Raw genomic sequence first — 11959 nt, 5'->3', positions numbered from 1 at the left:
ATTTTATATATCCTCCCATAAAAGTAGGGGGACCAACTTCATGATAATTCAATTTTTACTATATAAATTTAAGAAAAGTGTTTGGTGCGAGAGAAAGTGGAGAGGGCAGTACCCCCCCCCCCCCCCCCGATGCTACGTGCCTGAAAATTTATGCAGCTTCGCTTATAGTTTTTTCGTTATCCCTCTATTCAGTGTGACCATTGTGCATAATTGAAAGCAATATCTGAAGAAACAAGTTTACTTAATCATAAATACTGACAACAAATCCTAATGAGGCTGAAATTGCATTTTAGGTGCAAAAAGGTCAAATTAAATGGGTCATAATACTGGCACCCCCCCCCCCCTCAATTATCTTTGTATTTTTTTAGTATGTTTTGTCTACAGATTTCAATGATATACTTCTCAAGAAATTCTTGATGCAACAACATTGAGGAGTGTGATATTACTGACTGATACCTAAACTCAAGTTTGTGGTGACAGATCCAGGATTTGATGTTTATAGAGAGGGCGCCAGTTGTAGGCATGGGGCAAAGACCTGTGGGGGCTCCTGGATTCTAGAGATTTTGTACGCATGGTAAAATGAAGCATTTAAAGTTAGATTGTTGTGGTTTTTTTCTTTGCTCTCGAGATTATACTTAAAAATTAATAAAATTCCAAATTTTAAAAGTTTGTAGATTTAAAACCTGCAGTAATCTCATCAAAAGTCTCTGACTTGCAGAAATAAATGTTTCCTTTTATTTTATTTTTTACTTAGGAATGACTGTACGTGAATTAAATGGGACGGTGTAAATGAAGTTTAAAAAGGATAACCACGCAGACTTGTTGCAGAAAATATATAAGCGAGGTTAAACCGGATGCTATGGGGAAAATTCAGCCTGCGCATGAGCTAGCCTGGTTCCTGTGCGTAATGGGTAGCTCAGGGAACCAGGCTAGCACACGTTTATCTGAATCGGGATCGGGATTCCATGCCATATGCACACATAAGTTCAAAGGCGCTTTTATTGTAAAGTTGTCGGTAAACAGTACAGAAACAAAGTATTCCTTTTAAAGAAATGATCGGCATGTGATATGAACTGTCAATAATATGTAAACGGTGTGACCGTTGGACCGAGCGCAGATTTAACACAGTGTAGTTTAATTTTTGTATAATAAAATCTATTTAAAACGCACAAAGTAAGATCCGCTAGTATGATTGCCTACTCAAATCATTCGTCAAAATTAAACTAAACGTCGCGTGCTCAGTCTACATTATGACGTCATATTTCAGACGTAAAACGTTCAAGTTTTGTCTTCGGAAATAGCCGAAGAGAGTTACGTGATTCCGAATTTTTTTTTATTTCTTCTTTCATTGTTCATCAATTTAATTCATATGAATGTCAATGTAATAAAATTGAATACTTTATTCAGAATCTAAAAGATCAGTTCCTTGACGTTTATGTTTTTATTTTCCATCTGATAATTGATAAGACATACATAGAACAAGTCGTGTTTCTTGATTGAAGCACTATTGAAACTTATCTGGTTTCCTTTTTAATTTCTTTTACTTCAAATTACCTTCTATTGAAACACTGGAACTTATTTAATCGAGTTTAGGGGCAATAAACATCGATGAGTACCAGTCAATCAATGATCAAACTAACTTTTTAAAAACAAAATGGCTGCCAATATGGCAGCGCCCAGGGCTGGAAGAAAATTTTTTTGGCCTTAGTACCCCTGATTCAACTTTCATTTTTCACTGATTTTCTTATATATACGTGTTACCATTAATCCTCGCTTCGCGAGGCGGGCTTCGCCCGCCTCTCGCTGCGCTCGGTATTATGAAATAAGTTAATGTTATGTCGAAACTACAACATGCATCAAATAGCATAATTTGCAATGTTATGTTATTTTCCGAATACACATGTAACTTAACTTTACTTTTATAGTAGGCGAGGCTAGAGTACTTCCCGATTAAAATGTTTAAGCATTTAAGTATGATTGAATAATTATGTCACTGTATAAAAGTTTAAATCTCAAGAAAGATGCATCAAAATATGAAATTAATTTATACAAAGCTGTCACTGCATAGTTAACAAAGTATTACAAATCGTAATGTGTGCGCAAATAGTAGAATTCGCCGAATGCCTGATACTATACATGCAAACTTCATTAATAGATATATCATAATTATCTTAGAATTATGAACACTTTCAATTCTGAGATAAAAAGTCAGGGCTATTCATATACGTAATACAACGTACAAATTTAGTGGTTAAAAGCAGGGGGCTAGAGTGGGTGGAATCTCTGATAATCTTAAGACTTTCTCGTTTTCGTTGAAAACACATGCAAATGGTCCACGTATTGTAGTCATTTTTTAAAGGACAGCAACTTGTATTATAATAAACATGGAAGGGTCGTTAAAACACTAGTCATACTCTGTCCCGAGCTCGAGTTTTTGCACTTTACTTGATATCTCGATAATCATTCATACCTTTGTGCTCAAACTACGTTCATCCACTAATATGAAAAATGTCCAGATTATCTGTTTTGAAACGCCCCCTCTACCGCTTTGAGCAAGTTTCAATACACACCCAAAATAAAACGTCTACGGGGATTTTGCATTTACATCAGCCATTAAAAGCCCGGATGATAATATTGAAAAATTGTGCGAGGTATTCTGAGTGACTTCCGAGTGGAGAAAAGATTTAAACATTCCCCATTATAAATCTCCATAAGGAACTGTTTTCGTTCGAAGGAAAAATGATAATGTGTGAATGAAGTCATCTTGGAAATTCTCCCTTTCATCGATTTCAACTGTATTTCTTTCACATGTATATGTATATTTTTTATTAAAAAGCATCAAAAAGTGATGGAAGCAATTACTTGGGACAGACTATAGTAAAACCAATGACTCAAAGGATATAGGTGGTTAAAATAGTCACATATAAGTACCCGGAAAGAGGGAGGGGGTGACAGGTGCGTGGGTGACGTACTAAAAAGGGTTTTCTATAAGTTTTATCTGAGTACAATTTGGTGCCCTGTATAGCTTTATGAAAGAAATCGCTACTAACTAAATTTTTGCATAAAATCATACCGTCTAATTTCGTTGGTCCTCATGCATGCACACTTATACATGTACATGTATGTATTCTATATATAAGACTTACTGAACAGTCGTAGCTTCGAATTCGAAGCTGAAAGATAATCTTAGAATCGATATCAAAATTTTATTTTATTTTTAATAACTTTATTCACGAAACATCTCTTTAAATATGATTTCACCATTGATATACCTATATGATTCAAAAGAGATACTTTATAGATATATCAAATCAATTATATAAAAGGGTTTAAGCTATCGTAATACCATAAATCTTATTTATCTGAAGTTTAAATATCAAATTAAAAATAATTCCTCATGTAAAATACATGCAGCTCTATGATAACTGTAAACAAAAGAGTAAAACTCGTATAATATAAAGTAACACGTCACATGTAAATTTAAACTTTTCCTCCAGATGTCTTTACTGTCCACCTTACACGTACTTCTATTTCTGATCTTCCTCAGGCCAAAATTTTTTTTTATTAATTTAGTAAATTTATATCTTTAAAAATCGATTTTGAAAGGAATATTAGATAAACATGTATGTTTGCATTTTTTTTTTTTTTAAAGTTTTATATATTTAGAACTAAAGGCGTTACCAGACTTTAATATTCTCCTATCGTCTTTCGTTGAAATTAAGAATCGTGAAATTGAGCCACGAGTATATAATTTCACGTAAGAAGAGAATATGGAGTGAATTTTGATTTAGAATAAATGATTTGTACATGTATATTGTAGCACGATATCCACGTGCAATTCACGTGAAGTTCACAAGTTACACCACAAGTTACACTGCTAAACTAAATTTGTCTTAATTAAATTGTAACTTCTCACAGTAACTCCGAGTTTGCCAACACAAGTGAAGAGGGATAACTAATTTCTCTATTTTGAGTAAACCCGTGGATTCAATTTATTTGTAATACAAATGTATGTAGTACTAGTTCTACATATTTTAAATGGTTTTCAGCTAACCCGGGATGGAAGCTCCCTACTGCTGTCGATGTCGCCATTTCCAATTCCTTTTCTTTAGGATTACCTGCTCGATTTCAACCAAATTTTATGCATTATACTCAATTTCGAGTGTTTTTTCCCTTAAAACCAAAGCATGATGGATTTGTTCAAGAGATAATATAGTGTAAAAGGAAAGTGGTCTCTGAGACCAAATCGCCAATATTATCGATGTTTATGTGTAGGTTTTCACATGTATAAATGAAGAATCTTCAAGCTAGACCAGTATTGCCTTGACGATGCCTCATGAGGGATGCAAAGTTCGACATAGGAACATATGCATGGAGAGTATTTTTAATATACAGAAAGTACAAAACTGCAGTATGATATTTATATTGGAAATATTGACCCAAATTAAGCAATTTGTGAGGAACAAACGTGTATTTTTGACACAGAACGTACACGTATCGTGTATCGTGGTGTCAACCTTCGTGTGTCGGAGGAGGTAACGGAGTTTGTAGCCAGGACCTGATATCTAGGCAAATATATGTGAAAGAAATGAGATGGGCATTGTGTTAGCATAATGCATACATGGTACGAAGACTTCTGATATAAAATCGCCCTTACATGCTTCTTGTCATTTTATTGTTGTTTTAATGCTGTATTTACAAAAAAAATAGAACAAGGAATAAATACATTGTTTAATTTACAGCGTCCTTTAACTGTGATATTGAATATAGTATTACTTGGATTATAGAGCTACTCTTATAAATATAAATCATATCCTTCTAAAACTTGTTCTGTAGTATCTCTGTGGGTTATCGAAAAATGTTCCCATACTATTTTATTAGTATATCTGCACTTATACAGAATTGGATAACCCTCCTTCTTGATAAAATTTTTACTTCAAATAAAATGTTCAACATGGCTATTTAAGATAATATACATGTAATTTAAATTTAATTATCTTGAAGGCATTATTACAAGCGCGGATTTAGAGGGGGGTCCCAGGCCTCCCTCCCCCTCTAATCTCCCTGAAAATTTCAATTTCTTACATTTACATAATAAATTTACCCAAAATATAGCTCACCCACCCCATTTCATCTCTTGGCAAACTTAGATATCCTTCGGACCCCCTAAAAATATTGTTGGATCCGCGCGTGTATTACCCATAGTCCTCTGCGTCTGTTACTCAGACACGTGACAAATCCCTCTTTCTGATTGGATAGATGAAACTGTCATAGTGACGTCAGATCTTTGTTGTGTTGTGACGTCATACGTATTGTATAGATTCAGAGTTTAGCAGATTTCCACGATGGCTGGGCCTATCATTAGACATACAAATCAATATCCCGATGTGAGTATTTCAGTTTACAAATATTCTACGTACAGTACCGATCAGACCCAACCTAACAGAAAGTAAACCCAACAAAACCCTGGGTTTACTTTCTGGGTTTACTCTGGGTTTACTAGAGTGGACCCACAGTAAACCCCAAGTAAACCCAGAGTGGACACAGAGAGTAAACCCCGATCAGAAGAATACACTGAAAGCAGACGCTACATGTGTATTCGGAATATGCAAGGGGCAGGAATTACAGGCAGTATGATGATAAGATAAAATACAGGTCTGCTTCACCCTTCAGTGCGTATAGTTAACTCCAAAAGCAATTCTCGAGTAAACCCAAAGTAAACCCAGAGTGGACCCAAATTTTCAAAAAGTAAACCCAAAGTAAACCCAGAAAGAAAACCCAGGGTTTAGTTGAGGTTTACTCTGGTGTTAGGTTGGGTCTGATCGGTACCATGTATATCTGAATATACTATCGTACTATACCTTTATATGCAAGAAAGTTAAACGCGATATCTTACCTTTGTAGGCATACTGGGACGTAAGTTACTACGTTCCTCCCCATCAATACACTCCTGCTGAGATTGAAATGGTAAAGACTTTAATTTATTTTTATTCAAATTCTAATTCTAGGTGGTGATTTTGAATCATTATGATAACATGTTTTTTCTGTACTTTTTTTACAGTACTTAATCAGCCCCAGACCCCAATTCCCCCCTCACGAGCCAGTAAGTAACCTAATTTATTCTGAACAATTATTTATTCAATTAATCGCCAGTTAGTTTTAAACTATGAAATATTAATGAAAGTTTATCTATATTTTCAATCAGTTGATACACAGACGTACAATGCACGTTTTTTTTTTGTAGCCAAGACCAGTTCGTGAATTCTTAATCGTATCAAATTTGGTAAGTTGTTTTTTAATCCCTGTTAGTTTATACAGTTTCGTAATAACTTTCCATGTTAATTTGTTGATTTATACAAAATGGCGTTTTATAAATTTTAATCGTTTTCAGGATGATTGGTTTGAAGACATTCTTGATGAAGCAGAGGAGGAAATTGTCATCGAAGCTATTGTAAGAATATAAATCTATTATATGCGGTTTGAAAACATAGGCGCTTGTCATTTAAATCAGTGAAAAAAATAGTCATCTCTACAAGAAATAGTCAACGTTGTTTTAAAAAAAAAATCATTTCTATACTCACTGATTCAAACAGAGAGCGCCTTTGTTGGACAAGTCAGACCCGGGTTTTCTTTCACTTGGCACCCCACCTCCCTTTGGCGAACATGCAATGTCTTTTTTTCGTATTTATCCCCAACCCCACCCCAACACATTGTCCAATTATTTTGGTCGTTTTGATTTTGACCCAAAAAATTTACGACAAAACATCACTCAACTATAAATCCCTATATTTCTTGTACATGTACATTCACTTTCTTCGAACTGCATGTACATTACTAGTTTATACCAACGCCATTTCAATGCATCAACATATTTTTCCCTCACTTGTAGAAAAAGATAAGAAAAATGTGAATAAAAAAGGATAACAATGAAAACAAATAAAAAAGTATGTAAATATGATTTTAGATAAAACACACTCATGACTGTGTTACATATTTCACACTTAAATAATTATTTAAAGGGGCATGGTCACGATTTTGGTCAAATTTTATTTTCTGTTTTTATTATTTACAATGCTTTAGGAATGCATTTCTAATGATAAATTGTTTGAGTCAGTCGCAGAGTTATATGAAAGATACATGGCTCTCAATTCTTTCTCATGTAAACGAGGCGTGTGTACTGTTTTTGTTTACATACGTTCAAAATACCACTTTGCTTAAAATGAAAAAAAAAGAAAAAAGATGATTTTTAACATTTAACACATTTCTTTTAAGTCTAAAACTGGAATTTTCGCTTCAACATTCAAAATGTAAACAAAAGCTTTGTTTACATAGGAAGGAATTGTAAGCTCTGTAACTAACTAACAACTCAAAGAATGACTCTCAAACTTTGGTTGTCGATCAAAAAGGCCTTAAAGGATCATGGTCATGATTTTGGTCAAAATTATTTTTCGATTTTAATGTTTACAATGCTTCAGCAAGGCATGTTTAATAGGCAACCATAATTTGAGTGCCATTCGTTGAGTTTTAAGCAAGTTACAGAGCTTACAATTATTTGCTATGTAAACAAAGTTTTTGTAAAAAACAAAATTGTACAAAGGTTTTGTAAAAATTCCAGTTTTAGGCCTAAAATGAATGTGTTAAACGTTAGAAATTGTTTATTGATGCTTGAAATGAAAAAAGAAGATAGAAAAATCAGCTTGAAATTTTTTTTATTTATTGAACCTACGTAAAAAAAAACAGTGCACAAGTCTTGTTTACATGACAAAGAACTGTGAGCCCTGTATCTTTTTCATAACTCAACGACTGACTCTCAAATTTCATTTGATCATTGAAATACATTCCTAAAGCATTGTAAATGATAAAAACAGAAAAATAGAATTTGAGCAAAAATAGTGACCATACACCTTTAATGAAGCATTGTAAATTTAAAATCGGAAAAATGATTTTTGACCAAAATCGTGACCACGCTTCTTTAAGATATCTATCTGCACATCAAGCGTTTAGACCGCGATTGATGAACATTGGTCCGTATATATATTTCAATCTGTTGCAAAACCATCCCACTGGTTGAGAAGTAATTTCAATATGCATACGTAAATTAGTGAGATCGTCAGAAAGGTCGTGTTACAAGTCATTAAGAATACTCGTTTCATATTGTATAAGAAATTCTACAATGTAGCACATGGCGGGGTAGGTTCTAGCTGTTGTATGTTATTTTTTTTAATCTAATTTTGATATAATTTTATTCAGGCTGATCCCATCGCCCACCGGGATATTGTTACGGCATTTTTCAATGCCACAAATATAGAATATCCAAAAAAGAAAAAGGTTTGTACATAATTTCATTGTTGTCATCATTTCAAGTAATTGACACAACATGTATCTTATCTATAATTCATACCTACTGCATGCTGTGTGCTCATGTACAAAACTCGGGGGGATTCTGCTTCATTTACTTTTTTTTCTCTAGTACATCTGTATGTCTTTTTAAAACCACCATTTACTTATATATTAATTAATTCGTACGTGAATTTGTAGACATCATGGATAAGGAGGGGCGTAAACTTCTTAAGGAGAGCAATGGCCCCCTTAAGAAGACTTTGAATTAAAAAAGGAGGCACAAATCAAGCACAGAATGATGGCTCGAGGCGTAAGTCAACTACATGTAACTGTAAGGTCAACCACATGTAACTGTTATAGGTCAGCTACTTGTAACTGTAATAGGTCACTTACATTTACATGTAATTGTAAAGTCAACTACATGTAACTGTAAAGTCAATTACATGTAACTGTAAAGTCAAATACATGTAACCTTTAGGTCAACTATGTTTATGTAACAGTTTGGTCGTTAAGTGCGCAGACCAGGAGAAATGTTCACATGTGAAAAGTTTACGTGTGTACTTTTAAAACACATGTAACGTTAGAATCCTTTCTTTGTTATTGACGTTATGATAATCATTTTAAAGATTTATCATTATCAATGTATCTTAATTTCAGATACCATTCAATGTATATACATAAAGATTTTTTTGGTAATCTTTTGATTTTTGTTTTGTAGGTATTTTGCATGAACATGATATATACATATATTTTTTTTCTAAATGGCGTAGGAAAATAGCTGGTTATTGCAGGATTTAAACCAGATCGTTCATCCGAATTTTTTCAGACCGCGATTTGCAGACCTGCTGCTATAAATAAAGGATATTCTCAATTAACTTAAAAGGGGGGGGGGGGGGGGTGATTCGGTCTCGCATTAACTCCATCACGTAGTTTCCTGTGTATGACTCCTTAATTCTAAAATTAAAATCTTTTAAAAAGAACCCCCATACTACATTGGAATAAATAATATAATGAAATTTATAAATAAAAATCTTTAAAGTGTTACTTTTTTTAAAGAATAACGAGCTAGAGTTTTGTGGTAGGGTGAGTGTGAGATCAATTCATTTCTTTATTATTATAAACGCATCGCATAGATACCATGTAACTGGAATATCCAACAGAATATTTTTTTTTTCAATAATATGGTTTGCAAATATGGTTTTCAGTTCATGTAAAGATTTCTTTACAGGTTTATCAAGGACATCACTTTACGTATATTTTTGTCCATATTTAAGGGAAAAGATGTAGTGTATATTTATTTAGAGTACACACTCATGCTTTCTTTTGATGGGGTACGGTTTGTATTGGGGACGAATCATATTGAATAGTCTGGTTCCCGGTGTCTATTCTATTCGTGTTCACAGTATTCACACCGGTAAAAACAAAAATGCCTAGAGGAACCAAATTGAAAGGAACAAGTTCTAAATCAGCGAAGTACATTACCCTTTAGTGGTCTCAGTAGTAGGTTTCGTACTCATAATTTCATTCTTCTTGATCTGGAAATACGGTAAGTATTATTTTGTTATTGAATTGTCTTGCTGTCTTTGTCAAACATTCTTGGAATACTTAAAACAAGGCCTTATACTATGGTGATAATGTTGAAGTGTTATGTCTACATCAGAAAATTACGTGTTAAAGCTCTGATAACTAACCAGTTGTGGATACACAAATCTACTTTTTGCTGATTTCATTGCATGATAAAGTTGTTGTTTTTTATGGCCCCAAACCCCCAAATATAATTGTAATATTGAATCCATTTAAGTCCCAAGAATTGTACTATATAACCATAATGTACACTGTCCAAATTTTACGTAAAACAATATGAAATTAATTTATAGTAAGTAAACATCAATCTAATCAAAATTAGAGTTTCCATTCGCTCCCCTGTTTTCGATATGTTGCGTAATTGATAACAAGCGCATTGTTGTTGATTTATTTTTCAGATCACATCCAGCAAAAGTTGATTATTGATGAATCAGAAGAAAACTGGTCAAACTCAAACATCGTATTTAGTAAACTGTGGAAATCCGAGAAAAAAGATCCAACAGAGTCATCAGGAATTTTCTCCGAGATATGGCATTCCATTATGGATGATTTTGAATTTGTCAGATTGTGCATCTTTTGGATTCATTTCAAGAAATGTGAATCCTGTTGTTGCCAGATTTATTCAAATGGCTTGTGCAATGCTTTTGATATTCATTATAACTATTAGATACTGTGGATACATTTTCTGGAATACAGGAAAACAAAGTGCGAGTAAATCTAAAAAGAAAAATTCGCAAATCTCCTGGAGTTTATTAGCTCAGTATATATCTATAGAAAGTACATGTATTATAAAGACGTTAGCCATTTTGGCTATGTTTATAAGCATACCCATGGATGTACCAAGAACAAGTAGCCACCAAAATTGCTCACATGAAAGGTGTGAGTAGAAAAAGAGTTGTTTTCAGTTTCATTATAACTACGTTCTTTTGTTGATGATTTTTGTCCAGTTTATATTAGTAATCCTAATTTCTTGTTTCTTAAAAAGCCCACAAAACAACCGTTAGCCTCAGAACCTATTTTTCTTTCATTTTATTTTATAGGGAATTCCAAAGGAATCAAACTTTGGGCAAGGCGGGCAAACGATAGCGAGGCTGACTACGTCAACATCGGCGCCATTATGGAATGACAAGACAAGGATTTGCAAGGAAGCTGTGAACAAGACTCGAAAGAAACGAATGCCAAGAAAAAAATCGTTCGACATCGAAGATTCGTTTTCAGTGGATACAGACAATACTTCAAATGATTCCGAATTCGGTTCAACCAACCACCAAGAGAGGTTCCAACAAAACCATCCTATCTTCCAGTTTCCCGCCACGAACTCTGGACAACGATGAATAAATCAGCGAACGGATTCACAAGTAGATTTATGCGTACAAAACCCGCGAAAATATGGTGACTTTACTCTAAGGCTGACGAGCCCGATTGGAGGTTGTTCTTTCGCATGGACGAAAAGTATGGACGAAAACGATTCGAATTCGGACACAGGCCTTAGCTCCATGCATAGTGACGAATCTCCTTACTTATTGGAAACCCTTGTCTAACGATATACATTGAAGTCACCGATTGTATTCAAATTTTATACCCTATATTATTTTGACAATATTTGTGGATACTCTTTGAATGAATAAGTATTAAACAAATTAACATGTGTTTTTAGTTCTTTAATTTTTTCAATATTTTTTAAAACACATTGAGGAAAAAAGTGCCGTACATGTATCATTAAAAACAAAAGAGCTATTATTTTGTCAAAAAGGGGGCAATGTTGAAATGTAACACGAAGATACATGTATATTTACACAATAGCTTGCTATTTTCAATTACAATGCAGTATTTGATGCGCTTAACAATTTGGTTTACAAAATCTTTTGACAATTACATCATTGAACAGACGGCTTTTTATAAACGGTTGAAATCAGTCTAATTTTAAAAAAAATCCCAAGGGTTTCAAAAAAGTTGATAATTAAGACTGAAGTTGTTCAATTGCTAATTTTCTTTGCAAGGATGGGTATGATTTAACTATATTTTGACAATTTTA

General features: G+C 33.6%; 1 protein-coding gene across 2 annotated transcripts; it reads left to right on the top strand.

Annotated features, from left to right (window-relative positions):
- Positions 1-5265: 5265 nt before the first annotated feature.
- LOC117682625 (uncharacterized) lies at positions 5266-11573 on the top strand. Of its 2 annotated transcripts, XR_010714198.1 has the most exons (9): positions 5266-5387; positions 5905-5967; positions 6062-6103; positions 6245-6283; positions 6392-6451; positions 8251-8328; positions 8539-8650; positions 10323-10803; positions 10965-11573. XR_010714198.1 is itself a non-coding variant. In XM_034450644.2 (7 exons), the coding sequence occupies exons 1-7, from the start codon at positions 5346-5348 to the stop codon at positions 8602-8604; spliced, it is 390 nt and encodes a 129-aa protein (XP_034306535.1). In that variant the 5' UTR covers positions 5266-5345; the 3' UTR covers positions 8605-8762. The 2 variants fall into 2 exon arrangements, 1 of the variants encoding a protein (XP_034306535.1); XM_034450644.2 differs by lacking the exons at positions 10323-10803; positions 10965-11573 and having other exon boundaries at positions 8539-8762.
- The last annotated feature ends 386 nt before the right edge of the window (positions 11574-11959 follow it).

The sequence above is a fragment of the Magallana gigas genome, chromosome 5, assembly GCF_963853765.1.
Source record: "Magallana gigas chromosome 5, xbMagGiga1.1, whole genome shotgun sequence".
In the NCBI taxonomy this organism is placed as follows: Eukaryota; Metazoa; Mollusca; class Bivalvia; order Ostreida; family Ostreidae; genus Magallana; species Magallana gigas.
The sequence above is the reverse complement of the archived record's forward strand: the minus strand, read 5'-3'. Positions and strand labels throughout refer to the sequence as shown.

Bases quoted from the DNA above. Each gene is read 5' to 3' on its own strand.
- LOC117682625 (XM_034450644.2), top strand. From the start codon at position 5,346: ATGGCTGGGCCTATCATTAGACATACAAATCAATATCCCGAT. The intron at 5,388-5,904 runs GTGAGTATTTCA...TTACCTTTGTAG, and splicing joins ATACAAATCAATATCCCGAT to GCATACTGGGACGTAAGTTA. The intron at 5,968-6,061 runs GTAAAGACTTTA...CTTTTTTTACAG, and splicing joins CTCCTGCTGAGATTGAAATG to TACTTAATCAGCCCCAGACC.